The following is a 17697-nucleotide window of genomic DNA, read 5'->3' on the forward strand; positions in this document are numbered from 1 at the left end:
AGAACAGAAGAGTAACGACAATTATCCCCAGACAACCTCAGCAAGGGGAGGCGCATCCCCTTTAAGAGCTAAGGGCCGAGGCACAGCCAAGAGACCCCAACTCAGAGGACTACAGAGGAGTAGAAATTTCAAGAAATGAAAGGGGAAGAGCCTGAGTAGGCCCCAAAGTGGAAGACCAGGGTGCAGTGACGCAGAAGTACCGAGGAACCCACCAACCAATCACCAGAAAGGAAGGAGTGGATCAAATAAACAGAACACAGCATCCCATCAGGCAGAAAGTGAAAGAGGGCACTCGCAGAAGGCAAAACCACCCAGGGGTAGGCGAGTGCAAAAGACCAAGATGAAGGTCCTCACAGACCGGGGAGGAAGGGCAAGTCGTGAAGGAATTTGCGGCTAGAATCTTCTCTACCAGATACATCGTTACAGAAGGTAAGTAACTCGTACATCTGATGGGGACTACTAGCCGCAGATTTCTTACGGTAGAATAGATACCTTAACCATACCCAGAAGGAGGAGGAGGGCCTGCGAGAGATCCTCCCAGTAGGGAGAAACAAAGGGCCCCAACACGGGATGTGTAATGGGGACAAGAAGGGCGGCCCAGCCCCCACTAAGCAGAAGGAAGCAAGGACAAGGCGAAGGGAGGCCAGGACACCCCAAGCCCAGCCATTGTACCAGGGACATCCACCAGAAAGCCTCGGAGGGACAGACAATGGCAGAGGAGTACCAAGGAAGAAAGAATCACCCCAAGGCTCCTAGAAGAAGAGATAGAAATTGAGGCAAAGCCCCCCACAGGAAAACACACACACAGTGAAGGGGACAACTGAACCGGCCACAGCCTCGAGCCAGCAGACAAAGCAGAATGGCTCCACAGTGAAGAAAGGCAGGCAGGAGAAGAAAGATGTAGCCTCACAAGGCTCCAGCACAACAAGAGGCAGGAGCACAAGGGTCCACACCAAGGTCCCTGGCCGTGGACCAGAAAGAGCAAGCAGGCGCAACCGGCAGCTGGCAAGTACCATGAAACCGAGCGCCCACATCAAGCCGAGCGCAAGACGAAGGCAAAGGCCAGGGAAATCCAGAAAACCCCTAAAAGGAGACCGTTCCGGACATAAACCAACCCACGAAAAGAAGTGGGACCATCCAGAAGAGAAGAGGAGAAATACATAGGATGGACAAGCCGTCAGCCAGAACATAGGAAAATACCAGGAATCCCATCCCCCCTGGAACACCAGACAGAGGACCAGGCCGAAACGCTGGACAAAAAAGGGCTGAAATACCACAGCACACGCCGCAGAGGGCATGCCAAAGCTGGTCCAGCGACGCAGCAGATACGGAGAATGACAGAACCTGGAGCAACGCAAGCTACGCCCAGACAAGGTCAAAGAAACCTCACCAGCGGTATACAGCGACGCCAGCAAAGGCGAGGAACTCGCAAATGGAGTCTGCACCCTCCCAGCATAGGATAGAGCTATACAATAGCAACAAGTACCCCACCTAGGGTATGACACGTCCCAAAGAAAACATGGGAACCACTCTTAGGGAAAACATCCCGCATCAGAGAACAAGAACATAAGACCTGCGGTAGGAACCACAGACGGCTTAGCTATCAGCCAAAAAATACACACTTGCCAAAAGGGCTGAACCAGCAGCCAACAGAAGAGAGGGGCCCACCAAGGGATCCCGAAGGCACGTCAAGCCAAACAGAACATACAAACAGCCACTCAAAACACCAGATTCCAGGAAGCAGGTGGGATAACGTCTCCCATCAAGCCCCGAGGATCAACAAGCCAGCCTACAGGGGGGGAGGAGGGTGGAGCCTCGCAAGGAGACGCTGAATGGCAGAGTCCGCATGAGTGTTAAACAAAAGGACCCCATCAAAAGGCAGGTCAACCAGACGCCGTTTTTCCAGAGAATATCAGGGAGCATCATGCAGCCAAGCATGGCGACGGAGAGTCTCAGAACGGGCCATAGCCAGGCCGAGAGCATCAGCAACATCCAAGGCCGCACGGAGAATAAACGCGGCGAGCTCTCGACCATCCAACACATGGTGTTGTAGATCTGTACGTATGTATGCCAAAAGCATTACGGAAGAAACAGAAACAAGGAGTCAATTGATTTCGAAAAAGGTAGTATTATTCACCAAGGAAACAGAAAGGGAAAATTCTTTCATATGCAATTACAGTTTAAACAGCACTGTAAAGACCAGATCTTGTGACAACCCAGTGACACTTGGTGCAAAGTGCTATGTACAATTGGTGAGGTGAATGTGCAAGTGCTTTAAAAACAGCATTGGCGACGCATTAAACAAAATATGTACATCAGTTAAAAGCTCCAAAGACAAGTTACAATCACTTGGAAAAACAATTATTTCTACAGGAGCATTTAAGCGTGCTATGCGTCATATGATTCAGGCTGAATAGTCGACGGCGTTTCGATCCCCTTTAGTCGGGATCGTCATCAGGACAGAGTTGTCGATAGATACAGTGCTGTTGACAAAGAAGGGCAATTTTGAGCGGGGGAATTGGTTAGGGTCAAGGTGGGTGGTGAAATGGTGAACGGGTAACGATTGGGACTTAACCATTAAAGGTATAAAGTGTAAAGGGTGTGGCTGGGGTGGTGGCCGGAAGGGGAAGAGAGTGAGAATTGGGGGTGGCTAGTGTGGAGAAAATGATGACTAGAGTAAAAATTAAAAAAACGCCGGTCAGTGGAAAGTGACAAAAATACTAAGTCAATAGACACTCACAGTGCAGCCAAGCAGGGATGCGTGGCTAGCGGGACTCCGAGACAACAATGAATGGTCGGGTGCTGAAGGGGAACAGGGAATCAAGTTAAGTAAGAGAGCAAGTTCGTCTAGTGAAAGAAAACTATCCACAAAGCGAAGAGTTACCTGATCGCGGCTTGAGGTGGGACGGCACGCGGGGTTTACAGCGTCTGAGGGGGCAGAGGAAGAATGAGGGTCAGCATAGCATGGTGCCGTGATCGAACAAAAAAGACTAGTTATTGTTTGATGATGAGCGTCGTCAAAGCGAGCACACTCGGCGTTTTGGCAATGCTCTTACCTGAGTTAATCAGGGCGTCAGAAGGCAATCAGGGGCTCATCTGGCGTGGCGACTACCGGCAGTAAATGCGGGAGCTGACCGTGGCGTCTCGGTGCCCTGGGTAATGACCAGGAAGCCACGAGATAGGGGCGGGGTCCGAGCGCTGGAGGTGGGCGGGGTCTGGGGAGTGTCTAAGGAGTGTCACGATGCCATTGACAAATGGAGAGGCGGGGGCGGGGTGCAGTGATGGCTGGAGAGGGAACGGGAGGCGTGGGAAAGAGTTACCCAGGCAACACGGATAAACAGGAACTAGCTAATTCAGATACACGTCAGGGCAGGGGTGGATTACAAAACGCGGTGAAAAAGTGATATACCGACGTTTATAAAGGGCTAGAGGCGGCGGAGGTGGTTAAGGCCCTGAGGAAAAGGTTTATACATTCACAGTTAGTCCGAGGGAGGGCATAGAAAACATTCGGTATTTTTCATCAAATGAGAGCGATCTTACTTAACTTGATTCCCTGTTCCCCTTCAGCACCCGACCATTCATTGTTGTCTCGGAGTCCCGCTAGCCACGCATCCCTGCTTGGCTGCACTGTGAGTGTCTATTGACTTAGTATTTTTGTCACTTTCCACTGACCGGCGGTTTTTAAATTTTTACTCTAGTCATCATTTTCTCCACACTAGCCACCCCCAATTCTCACTCTCTTCCCCTTCCGGCCACCACCCCAGCCACACCCTTTACACTTTATACCTTTAATGGTTAAGTCCCAATCGTTACCCGTTCACCATTTCACCACCCACCTTGACCCTAACCAATTCCCCCGCTCAAAATTGCCCTTCTTTGTCAACAGCACTGTATCTATCGACAACTCTGTCCTGATGACGATCCCGACTAAAGGGGATCGAAACGCCGTCGACTATACAGCCTGAATCATATGACGCATATCACGCTTAAATGCTCCTGTAGAAATAATTGTTTTTCCAAGTGATTGTAACTTGTCTTTGGAGCTTTTAACTGATGTACATATTTTGTTTAATGTTCGCCAATGCTGTTTTTAAAGCACTTGCACATTCACCTCACCAATTGTACATAGCACTTTGCACCAAGTGTCACTGGGTTGTCACAAGATCTGGTCTTTACAGTGCTGTTTAAACTGTAATTGCATATGAAAGAATTTTCCCTTTCTGTTTCCTTGGTGAATAATACTACCTTTTTCGAAATCAATTGACTCCTTGTTTCTGTTTCTTCCGTAATGCTTTTGGCATACATATTTGAAATTGTCTCTACATAATACCTGTTGGGAATTGTTTTTGCCTACACGATACACCCATCCCAACGAGGTTTATGGGTTTTCTCCTGTTATTCCTATAATAAGTAGATCTGTACGGGCACCCTTATGGGATACATGAGAAAGAAGGGACTCCACAGAATCCCACAGGCTAGAGGTAACCCTGGACAACACACAAAGAGTGTTGAGGGCCGCAAAGCAGCATTGGATGAAGCAAAGATGTTACACCCCCATGAATCCAACCACGGGGACTCCCGAGACAGAGGAAAAAACACCACAGGTAAGGATGGAAAAGCAGTCCGCAGAAGAGAGCCCTGAGTAGAAGGATGGAAGGAAAGGCAGACTGGGTCATGCGGAGCAGGACAGTGGCGATGCAGGAGCGGCTGAGGCACCGGATCACCTGTGCCAGGATGCCCCCAATCCCCCAAAAGAAAGTTATAGAGCGACGCTTCGAAAGAAAGGAACAGCTCCCATTCACCAGAGCCCTGGTGGAGAACTTCCAAGAGGTTATCCGTAGGGAAAGGGGTGACGGGCCCCCTATTCGCAAAATGCCAGCAGCCGTGGAAATAGCCCGAACAAAGGCAACACTGGCCTCCATAGGGCGCCGCGGGGGAGAAAGCAACTCCTCCGTGGTCGACGGCTGCAAACGGAGCCGACTGTCCCCATGTCCAGCTAGAGGGGGAAGCGGCCAGCCCCTGAATGGTGGGTGATCCACGGACGAGTGGGGAACCGAGAGGAAGAGACCAGGCGATGACAACCTTCCGGAGAGGAAGGAACCTCTGGAGACAAATCCAGGATCCGACGCCGGCACGGTGCCGTGGAGTCCGCCACAGGCGCCGGCTCAATGTCGATCGGCGCCGGAGGGGACATTGGCGCTGCCAAGTTGACCTCCTCCACCACCACGTGTTCCCTAGGAGAATGGGGTGGGGTTGGTACCGGCGCGACCTCGCACGGGGCAGCCGCCTGCATAGAGGACAGAGAGGGACTCGGGAAAGCACCCCAGGCCCCGGCCTCCACCCGTGGCACCGCCAGGGCTGGGGAGGAAAGCCTTCGGCGCCGAAACAGCAACGGCTCGGCCCTTGGGCTGAGGGGAACTCGGGGACAAGCCCTGAGTCCCGGCGATCTCCTGCGATGCCACAGGGAGCCCCAAAGGGATTTGCGGCAAGGCAGGGATGCCGTGGGTCAAAGAGTGGAGCCCCACAGGACCGCGCCCAGACAACACCACTCTCCTACAACTTGAAACCGAACCCATCAGCACCGGGGATGAAGCCACTGGCGACGACGCTGAAGGCCCCGCACGAGTCAAGGGATGTGCAGGCATCTCAGGAGGAGGAGGAGGAGGAGAGGCCAAAGAAGTCTGCAGCGTAGGCCCTAGTCACCCCAACGCCGGGAAACAGCGGGTAGGGTGGTGACTGGCGGGGGCGCACGCCCCAAGGGGAACCTGCGCCCTCCTCCAAACGAGGACAAGGCCTCGGAGACAAGCTGCAGGACCTACCAGCTGGCGAGCGACGCCCTTGGGGCCATGGCGCAGGGCGATGCGATAGGTTTTAAGTGTAGTGACCTAATTTATAAGAAAACGTATATCTGTCGTAAGTTGTGCTAGCACCAGCTTACACAGGCTGCAATGGGAGCCTGTAGTCACAGTCTGAGTGGTCTTTCATGGGTGGCATAATTCATGCTGCAGCCCGTGGGAGACCCCTGTTGTACCTCTGCCCTGGGTACCTCAGTACCATACGCTAGGGACTGTATACCAGTAGACAATTGTGTAGGTACAGAAGTACTTACCATGGCAAATTGTGGGAGGTAGTAGACGGACTGGGGTCCTGAATAGCAGGATCTCAGTCAGACTAGTCAAAAAACATACACCAGCAAAAAGTAGGGGTAACCATGAAAGCAGATTCTACTTTAGTACACAACTCCCTCCCGCCACATCAAACGAAAGGAGATTAGACTAACCTTGCCCAGTTGAGTCTTCATTTTCTAAGTGGAAATATCTGGAGAGTTCATCTGCGTTGGCATGGTTACTCCCAGGTCTATGTTCCACTGAAAAGTAGATACCCTGTAGGGAAATGGACCACCTCAAAAGTTTGGGATTCTCACCCTTCATTTGTTTTAGCCATAAGAGAGGCTTATGGTCTGTCTGAACAATAAAGTGAGTACAAAACAGGTATGGCCTTAACTTTTTCAAGGCACAGACCATAGCAAAGGCCTCCCTCTCAATAGCTGACCAACGCTTCCCCCTGGGGGTCAACCTTCTGCTTATAAAAGCTACTGGTTGGTCCTGGACATCTGCATTAAGTTGCAATAGAACTGCACCTACCTCTATCTTTGAAGCATCTGTCTCGACAATGAAGGTTGTGGAGTAATCAGGACTTTGCAGAATGGCAGCAGTGCACATGGCCTGCTTCAGGTCATCACATGCCTTCTGACAGCTAACTGTCAACTGAGCTTTCTTAGGAATTCTTTTCGAGGTGAGATAATTAAGGGGCGTCACTATGGACCCATATCGCTTAGTAAACCTCCTGCAGTACCCAGTCAGGCCCAAGAAAGCTCTGACCCGAGTCTGGGTGGTGGGACAACCCAGTCCATTATGGTCTGGATGTTGCTCTTCAATGGCTGAACCTGCCCAACACCTACAAGGTGGCCCAAGTACACAAACTTACTCTCCCATATCTTGCATTTTGTGGCATGGATAGTGAGGCCTGTCTTTTGCAGATACTACAGAACATTCCTGAGGTGGACCAGGTGATCCTCTTAGGTGGAGCTAGAGACAACAATATCATCTAGATATGCTGCACTATAGCCTTCCAGATCTGTGAGAACTTTGTTCACCAACCTCTGAAATGTGACAGGTGCATTCTTCAAACCAAAAGGCATTACAATAAATTGGTACTGCCCACTAGGAGTTGAAAATGCTGTTCAAGGCTTGGCATCCTCAGAGAGTCTGATTTGCCAGTAACCAGAAGTCAGGTAAAATGTACTGAGATACTTGGCTGAGGACAGAGTATCAATCAGCTCATCTGCCCTGGAAATTGGATGGGCATCAGTCCTAGTGACTGCGTTGAGACCTCTATAGTCTACACAAAACCTAATTTCTCTCTTACCATCTTGGGTTTGGCACAGGTCAGGCACAAGAACTACACGACTAGCCGAAGGGCTACCGGAAGGTTCAATGACCCCCAACCTCAGCATCTTTTGGACCTCAGTCCTGATGCAATCAAGGGCATGGTGAGGTTGTCTGTAGATTTTACTCTTGGCAGACAGACTCATGTACTTCATGGGTACACCAGGTGTTTTGACTGGGAGTCAGAGAGAACAAGTTTGGGAGCTCACTGAGGAATTGGCTATCAAGGCTACTCCATCAAGTGATCTATCAACAGGGTCCTGAGAGAGGAGATAGGAAGAGGATCACCCTCTTCCTCCTGTCCCTCATCAGTAGCCATGAGCAAGCTCATGTCAGCCCTGTCAATAAAAGGCTTTAGGCGGTTCACATGAAGCACTCTGTGAGGAATTCTTGAGTGCCTAGGTCAAACAAGTAAGTGACCTCATTTTTTTTTTCAAGGATAGTGTGGGACCCCTCCACTTGCCTTGGAGAGCTGCTGGGCGCCAAAGGCTCCAACACCCACACTTTCGGTCCTGACTGGTAAACAGTCAGCACAGCCTTTTGGTCATGCCAAGCTTTCTGAAGCTCCTGGCTGGCCTCAAGGTTTTTGCTGGCCTTCTTCATGTACTCAGCCATGCAATAACGCAGTCCAAGGACATAGTCCACACTATCCTGTTTAGGAGGTTTGAGAGGCTGCTCTCAACCCTCCTCAACCAGACACAATGGACCCCTAACTGGATGTCCAAACATAAGTACAAATGTGCTTTAGCCCACCCTCTTCTGAGAATCCTCTCTGTATGCGAGGCAAGGTAGTGGGACATCCCATTTTCATCGCAGCTTTTCAGGGAGTCCCATGATCATACCTTTTACCTTTCAACAAGCCCACTGCACTGTGGATGGTAGGGTGTGGTAAACGTGTAGTTTACACCACACTCTTTCCACATGGCTGTTAAGTAGCTAGACATGAAGATTGTACCTCTGAATGACAAGACCTACTGAGGAAACGCCACTCTGGAAAACACTCCCAGAAGGGTCCTGGCCACCACAGTAGCTGTAGTGGTCCTAAGTGGAATAGCTTCTGGATACCTAGTGGCATGGTCCACCGCCACTAAGATGTAACAGTGTCCAGATGCTGTAGGAGGGTTTAAAGGACCATCAATGTATATCCCTACCCTCTCAAAGGGAACCACAACAACTGGAAGTGGAATTACTCTAACCCAGAGATTGTTTCTGTCTGAGTAAAAAAAAGTAGTAAAGGTCAACCCAGCAACTGATTGCACACTGGAAACTCCTCTCTTCCTCCACTTAAGCAGGAGATTGATCACAATGACCTTGGACTACTGCAATATGAAATGTGCAGGCTTTTACAAGAGCAAAAACAAATAATTACAAAGACAGATCACCAGCCTACATGTTGATCATATTCACTAGCCTGAAATCTCTCAACACGTTAGTGAGTCAACTTACAGTTGTCATGCATATGCACCAGGCGTACAGGCAAATGGTGCATCTACCAACACAACTTGAACCTTGTATCTCGTTCAGACACCTAAGGTAAGAGTATATGCTTGCACTGTGACAAGTAAATATTAAACAAAATAAAAGAAGGAGGCAGATCCTTCGGAGTCCGCAGCTTTTGTTTATTCTCACTTCATCACAAGGCTTGACTGAACGGTGTCTGTAGTATTTTTACAACATCATTATTCCCAACCTTCTTTTCCTGTGTTGACGGAACAAGCTAGCCTCATCTAAAATGTCCACTATAGCTGCCTCAGCAATGCCAGATAATGGGGGACACTAAATAACCTCATTTTAATGCCACAGCACTTTGAATGGCTGTACATAAGAAAATACAAGTCACTACCTTCTCATAACAACATTCAACATTACTGTGACTGCCTCTCATATTTAATTTTTTAATTTTCCACATTTTTCTACATTGGGCTACAATGAGTGAATAGAAGGCTTAATATAAGTAAACACAACAGCAGCAATAGACCGTGAATGTCATTACATCAACTAAAACTAACTACTAAATCCACTATATAGTGGTTACATTTAAAGAACAGAACACTTACATAAATTATTATTGGCTGAGAAAAACGGAGCTGTTCAATGTACAGTGAATGAATAAACATTCACTTGCCCCATTTACCCTAGTCATATACGAAAATCTACACAATGCCCAAATTTAAACTCACAATATTTTGCCTCCAACGACGGCTACTTGTGGGTGTGTTTAAAAGCATAGTCCTCAGACAAATGCAAATCCCAGAAGAGTGAAGAATGTATATTGTTTGTAGTAAAATAATCAGAACATGAAAGTTTGATAGTCTGCAGCTTGACATGAATTAAATGTACATTTTTTTCTGTTTTCTGTTTACAGAGACACAGATGTCATACCGTTGTGCTCATGATTCCAGTACCATGGGTCCTGATAGAGTTGGCAATGTGTCGAATATTTATTGTGTTCAAATGCTTGTTGTTGCTGGTTCTCTCAATGAAGATCTATTAAAACATGCAGTGAAGGATTAGTAAGTACCATTATTTGCTGTACAAAATAAAATCTTAAAAATCATCATCAGAATTACTAGAGTTTCCCTTTACCTGATTATTGAGATTGTAGAAGTAGCGGGACACAAACACATGGATATTTCTCATAATTTCCAAAACATCCAAACCCTAAAACGAAACAAGGTAAAAGTAAACAGCAAGAAATCTTTATCCAACAGCAATATTCAATGCATGATATTTTCTTTAAATAAAGAAGCCTAACTGGCCCTGTGAAATCAGACTCATGGATATAAATGGTGGGAAGGAGAGTATTGCCTACATAAAAGAAGTTAAAACAGGTGCACCGTGTGCAAACGGGGAAAGTGCGCCCTATTACATGGAATGCGCTGCCCCCGAGGGCAGCCGCAAAAACATGCTGCGCATTCATGACAAAAACAGAGCAGCTGCTTCGAAGCCGCTCCGTGTTTCACAGTGCAGGCGGTAACCCACTTGCACTTTAAAGGGGGACTAGAGATCCCCTAGCAGGCAGGTGCAGTAAGTGACTGCACCCTCCTGATAAGGGATGTCTGGGGGTTCAATGGGACTGTTTCCAGAGAGCTTCCATCAGGGGACGCACTGTCAGAGGGCCTTTTAACAGCTTCTTTGCCTCTTTGCTTGCGTCTGTAATGCAGCATGGACACGGAGGCCCAGGGAATCCCTCATTTGCATGGGGCCATGCTCCCATGCAAATAAGGGAACGCCCTCTAAAGAAATCGCTGGCGCATTATGTGATAATATCACAAGCGTCTGCAGCCCTCTTCTGTAATACCAAAGTGCCCTTTGGGCGAGTAAAAAGGGAGCAAATACCAGTTCCACTTCCAGGGCACTTCCATAATATTGCCCCAGTTAGCTAGGTTGCCCTCCACAACTGGGTGCCAGTGGATCACCATCAGGCTTCACCAAGAACAACAAAGTTCAACCTATCTCAGGGAGAAGTTTTTTTACATTCCTCAAATTCCAATCACTACCTTCAAATCACAGACATATATATTTTTTTTTGTAACACAATTTTTATTGCAGTGAAAGCACAGTATTACAGGTCACATGTATTGTAGCATAAAATGGGCATCAGCCTTCCCCCCAGACCAGTACTTATTGCCTGCCCATGGGCATCAGTGAAATTTGCATATACATGTCTCTCGTGTTCTGGGCCAGTAGATATAGCAGTGCAATCAATGACAATGGCTTAAACTAAAACCCCCCGGAAGTCCTCCCCCTCCCCTCCTACACCCATTAACTGGTCTAACTATAGTCTCTCCCACCGCACCCCCTCCCCCCTCTCCCCTTCTCCTCCCATCAACACTCCCTCCCCCCTACCCCCCTAGGTGTGTCGTGATGCAGTCTCCATCGGATTGGGAAAGGGATAACTTTCAAATCACAGACATATTATATTAAAAATTTCAAATTTTTGCAGACATCTCTGCTAAACTCTTTTGAACAGTCCTATGTCAGCCCAAAGTCTCCTGCATTGGTTAACACTGGTCATAGGGCTCAAATCAATGCTGACAGGACTTTTAGCATGAAGCATGAAGGTACCAGTTTTGAGATGCTTACTTGGACCCAGAAGGTGCTAGAACCTTCAGTTTGTTTTTCAGATTTTTAGTGTGTTCTTCTATTTACCTGTTAAAAATAATCATTTCCTCTTTATAAAGTACTGACCAGGAATTTCAACACAAGCCCAACAGTATTGAAGGGAGAGGAAAGGGGGGGGGTATTATATGGTATCACTGTGTAATACACTTACCAACCCCTTTAGGACCAAGAGGTTTCGTTTGTCAAACCTTCAGCTCAACCTGGGCTGCTGTGGCTCAGAGCAGCAAGGTTTACTCAAAGGAACAAGTGTAAAGCATTTAAACAGCACCAAAACAATTAAAGAAGAAATCAACAAAAAAATCAAAGAAATCCGAAGCATGGCAGTTCTTCTTCAGTCCCTCTTCTAGTACAGTCAAGATCTGAGTTCTGGGTGCCACGGCTTTCCTTTTTTATGTAGAGAAAATCAAGAGCTGGAGTTCACCACTCTCGCCACGTTGGATATCACCTCCGTGGAAAGCTTAGTTATCAAACTTGACTCCCCACTTACCTCTCTAATTTGCATATTGTTAGATAGGTCACCCCCCCATAATATGCCTCTCTTCCCCCAATTATTGGGGGAACAAATATCCCACCTAGTAATTAACCATGCTAAAATATTGTTAAATGGGGATTTCAGTTACTGGGCCAACGACATGATGGGTGGTCCATGCTAATTAAAACTGATCCGCCTACTCAACGGGCTGAGCTGTGTCCAACATGTGACATCTCCCAACCCATATAAAAGGACATATCCTTGACAAAATGTGGACCTCTAATCTCATGGTGTCCACACCAACGGTGTCCCAAAGCACCCGGTCTGATCATTTCCTAATCAAGATTTCTCTGAATAACTTGATTATATCCAAACCCCCAGCCAAGGAGGGTCTAATGGCAAGGAACTGGAATCACATCAACACTAATGCCTTTTGTAACTCACTGGTAATCACGGCTCCCACTAATCAGATCTTGGATAACCAAAGTGAAGAAAATATTAAATCACGACGAACAGCAGCTAGTAATATCCATGCCACCCTTAGGAAAATCAAAACAGGCAGGCAACATGATGCCCAGAGATGGTTTTCAGAAGACCTAAAACTCCAAAAACTAGCCCTGAGCAGCACTGAATGCATCTGGAGATGGAATTACTCTCCAGATAAAAAGACACTTACCAAGCTCAACTTAAACAATATAACAATCCAGGAATCGCCATCGTCCACAAATCCAACCTCCGCCTGAGCACACTCCCGGACAAGCCCACAGACTTGATGGAACACCTTCACTTTAGGATACACCACCCTCCGTGGAACCCTCATCTACTGACCCCCTGGACCCGGTGGACTTTTCGCCAACTCCATCACAGACATCTCCCCGCATGCCATTGCGTCCACTAACTACACCCTAATGGGAGACCTCAACGTCCACCTCGACAACCAACTAGACCCCAGCACCACATCCCTCCCGGACAACCTCCACAGCATTGGACTCCGCCAGATCGTGACTGAACCCAAGCACTCAGCATGACACACCCTCAACCCCCTCTTCACAACAGGTAACTCAATCACCCTCAGCAACACCACCGAACTCCCATGGACTGACCATCGATGCGTCCACTTCACCCTCAGAACACCCACCATCCAAAGAAACCTGCTCTCACAAACAAACTGGACCAGAATCACCCACGACCAGCTAACCTCATCACTCCGCAACTCCACCCCAACCATCGCGAAAAACGATGACCTCAACACCGCAGCCCGAACCCTGCACAGATGGATCTCTGACAGCGCCAACACCATAGCACCCCTCAAGAAAAACAACAAGAAAGCCAGATGATTTACCACCGAACTTCGAGAGTCCAGATGCACTTGCCGCCGCCTGAAGGAACACCAAATCCACAGAAGCCTACAACAACTTCAGAGCTGCAACCAACGCTCACCAAAACGAGGAAAAAAGCAATTGAAGACAGAATCTCCACTCACGCACACAACAGCAAAGAACTCTTCAACATCATCAAGGAGTTCCCCCAACCCACCAGCGAGTCCACCGACATCCCTCCCTCACAACCTCATCAAGGAGTTCCCCCAACCCACCAGCGAGTCCACCGACATCCCTCCCTCACAAGACCTCTGCGACAAACTCAGCACCTTTTTCCACCACAAAATCAAGAGCATCTACGACAACCTAGACGAAGACAACCAACACACTGAACCCTCACCAACCACCCCGACACCCTGAAGCCAGCGATCGACAACTGGACAGCCCTCACCATTGAAGACACACTGAAGACGATGAAATCAATCCACTTCGGGGCCCCCATGGACCCCTGCCTCCAACACATTTTCAACAGAGCCCCCGACACTATCTCACCCATGCTCTGCCACACCATCAACCGCTCCCTGGCAACCGCCATGTTCCCTGACGACTGGAAACACGCCAAGGGCAACCCCCTCCTGAAGAAACCCTCGGCGGACCCAACCGACCTAAAAAACTACAGACCCATCTCCCTGCTCCCGTTCCCAGCAAAAGTCATCGAGAAAGCCATCAACAGCCAACTCGCCACATTCATTGAAGAGCACAACATCCTTGACTCTTCCCAATCCAGCTTCAGAAAAAACCACAGTATGGAAACCGCCCTCCTCGCTGCAACACATGACATCCGCACCCTCCTGGACAAAGGAGAAAAAGCAGCCCTCATCCTCCTCGACCTCTCAGCGGCGTTCAACTCAGTCTCTCACCGCACTCTAATACGCAGACTCCATTACGCAGGGATCCAAGACAAGGCCCTCAACTGGATCTGCTCCTTGCTCTCTGGCAGAACGCAGCGGGTCAGACTCCCCCCCCCCCTTTCCTCTCCGACCCTACACCTACCGAGTCCCCCAGGGGTCTTCCCTCAGCCCTACACTCTTCAACGTCTACATGGCTCCGCTCGCCCCCATCGTCAGAACTTATGGACTCAACATTGTGTCATACACAGATGACACCAAACTCATCCTCTCCCTATCCAACAAACCCAATTCCGTCAAACACAATTTTCGAGAAGGCATGGAAGCTGTTGCCAAATCGATGAAAAACAGCTGCCTACAACTAAACACCAACAAAACAGAAGTACTCATTATAGGCCCAAACCCCCGACGCATGGAACGACACCTGGTGGTCCATTGTCCTCGGAGGCGCCCCCACCCCCACGGACCATGCACGCAACAAGGGAATCTTCCTGGACTCCGAGCTTAAAATGGACCACCAGATCTACCCCGTCTCGTCCTCCTGCTTCCACACTCTCCGCCTCCTACGTAAGACCTTCAAGTGGATCCCCCTCAAACACAGAAAGACCGCCACTCACGCCCTGGTCACCAGCAGACTCGACTACGGCAACGCACTCTACGCTGGCATAAACAAAAACCTCACTCACAAGCTACATGACATCCAGAACGCCGCCGCAAGACTGGTCCTTGACCTGCCAAGACACTGCCACAGCTTCCAGCACTTGCGCACACTCCACTGGCTCCCCATCGAAGCTAGAGTCACCTTCAAAATGCTCACCCACAAGACCCTCCACAACACCGGACCAGCATACCTGAACAGCCGACTCAAATTCCACACACCCCAGAGGACCCTACGATCTGCCCAGCTCTCCTACGCTGCGGTCCCCCGCACCAGAAAGACCAGATCGGGAGGCCGCTCCTTCTCCTTCCTCGCGTCCCGAGCCTGGAACGCCCTGCCGCTCCACCTCAGACAGACAACATCGCTCCCCATCTTCGCAAGAAACCTCAAAACCTGACTCTTCCACAGAACCCCCCTCCCCCTTGATGGACTGGAGCCATACGGGTGAGTAATCACGCTTAACAAATGCCTGATTGATTGCCCTCTGTCTTCTGAATAACTCATTAAATCAGGAGTCTTTTCCCAGAGCCTTCAAAGAAGCAGTAACAGTTTCTCCTATTAGGAAAACTGGTGCAGACCCTTTGGTCCCGTTGAACTATAGCTCCATCTCGCTGCTCCCCTTCTTGGCCAAGGTGCTGGAAGCCCATATTGTGAACTCTCTCTGCTCTTTTATCAAACAGGCACTACCAAAGCTCTGGAGCTCCTTGCTCTATCAGCGGCTTGCGACACGATCAGCCATGAAATCCTGGTGGACCATAACAGGGATGCAGGAATGCAGGCATCTGCCCTCAAATGGCTCAAGTCTTTCTTAGTTAGTCATTCCCATTCTGTTCGCCTCTCCCAATTCACGATTCCCAATGTCAAGATGACACTTGCTGCAGGGATCTTCTCTGTCCCAGCACCCGTTCAATTTCCACCTTCTCTCATTAATCCAGTCTTTAGGATAAAGAAATGTGTGCACCTTTAATTATGCAGATGACTGGCAATTGATCTTCACCATCGACAACACCCCTAACTCCAACCTGAATTAACAGACAACTATGTTACGTATAAGTAACACGATGAACGGTAATCACCTAAAGTTGAATACTGACAAAACAGAACTGATATTTGTTGGTGGCTCTCGAAATCCCTGGAAAACTTTTGGCCTACTGAGTTGGGAACATCTCCACTACCATCCTCCTCAGCCAATAGTCTCGTTGTCACAATCAATAGTAGGACGGTACTCTCTATCTGCATTTTCCAGCTTCGGGAGATCAGAGATAAAACAACCTGAATAAGGGCTTCCATAGTGAAGAATCTACTAATTTTACTGGTTATCTCTAAAATTGATTTTGACAATTCACTGTATTTCGGCCACCCAATGTACTTAAAAAGATTACAGTTAGTGCAAAATTAGGCAGCTAGCCTGATTTATCATCAGCCGAGATGGTAACATGCCACTTCTCAATGAGGAAGCTACACTGGCTACCAGTAACACAACGCTGTGCATTTAAAATTGGATATTTCGCCTTTAAATCTTTTCACAACACTTGCCCGGAATTTGTTTCTACTCGTATCCAGAGGTATGGTCCCACCCGCAACTTGATGTCATCCCAACGGCACCTCCTGGTTATCCCCACCTACAAACCGAAGAGACTAGGTGTTTCTAGATTTGAAGTTTTGGACCCTCATTTTTGGACCTCTCTCCTCTTTAACATCCTATCCTCTACTTCTATTCAGGAGACTCTTAAAAACTTGGTTGTTTTCCCAGGTGTACGAATGACTTAACGAGCAGCAAGCTATTCCTATATTTAGCACCAAGAAACCATTTGGTGTATGTGTGCTCTGTAAATATTTTTAACATAACATAACAATGCTCTCATGCCAATGGTCTACCAGGTTCCCTCCCTCCTGATGACCATTTCCTAGGAAGTGTGTCATCTGGCTATCTTAGGATGCAATACTACCAAGATAGCAGACCCCCTGTCTCGGCATCCAGAGCTCCATAGTCCAACCCATAGGAGTGGCTACCAACGGGCTATATGCCCCTGAAAAAACAGCTTGACTACAGGCTTCCCCTCTAATTCCAGAGTGCCAGCTAATCTGCCTACACAATAGGGCTGCCCCTTTCCTGAGTGTTCATCAATTGTGCTTCAAAGGCGGCATCAGCCTTGTAGCCTTTTGGGCCAACAACTGTGTGGTTTCCTGCAGGAGGGAGGCAACAACTCTTTCCAATGCAGTCCCCTATTGTCTCCTTTACAGGGAGCCGTTAGTATGTTTCCCCAGGTAGGCAGAAAGCTGCTCCATCAGAACCAAGTTGGGCTTAATGTTAGCATGTTGTTTCTTACCTTGGAGTAACACCTTTGGTCACACCGTTAAGGAGTTAGCACAGCTAAGGAGTCAGCATGTAACTGTGCACTCCCCAACGAGGCGACCAAATCGTTCTACAGTAAAAACGACTGTTTCATGTTATTAGCGTCAGAACATGTTAAATAAATGTTCTGCCCATGAAATATGCTGCACCCTGCCTTGGAGCTCAGTAGGCCTAACATAGGGGTGACTTACACATCTTTCAGGGCGACAATTACCTTTGCCATGGCTTTCAAATGGGGAAGTCGGGTTAGCAGTTTGAAAATGCCCTTCCAGTCTGCAATGGCCTACTGGGAAACTCGTATTACTCCTGTCACAACTAGGGTGGAACAAGAGTGCTGCAATCCCTTGGGGGTGGGTGAAGGGACTCTCAAACTTACAGGCACTGGGTACCATATACTAGAGACTTACAGAT

At 48.5% G+C, this 17697-nt stretch overlaps 1 protein-coding gene across 2 annotated transcripts in view; it reads right to left on the reverse strand.

Annotated features, from left to right (window-relative positions):
- The window catches only part of WASHC4 (WASH complex subunit 4), a 1268393-nt gene that overhangs the window by 647261 nt on the left and 603435 nt on the right, over nt 1–17697 (reverse strand). For both annotated transcript variants that reach the window (XM_078674607.1, XM_078674599.1), the window contains exons 23-24: nt 10035–10109; nt 9831–9935 (exon numbers count right to left, since the gene is read on the reverse strand). In XM_078674607.1, the coding sequence (XP_078530733.1) occupies nt 9831–9935; nt 10035–10109 (180 nt within the window). The remainder of the gene's footprint in view (nt 1–9830; nt 9936–10034; nt 10110–17697) is intronic.

The sequence above is a fragment of the Lissotriton helveticus genome, chromosome 1_1, assembly GCF_964261635.1.
Source record: "Lissotriton helveticus chromosome 1_1, aLisHel1.1, whole genome shotgun sequence".
Lineage (NCBI taxonomy): Eukaryota > Metazoa > Chordata > Amphibia > Caudata > Salamandridae > Lissotriton > Lissotriton helveticus.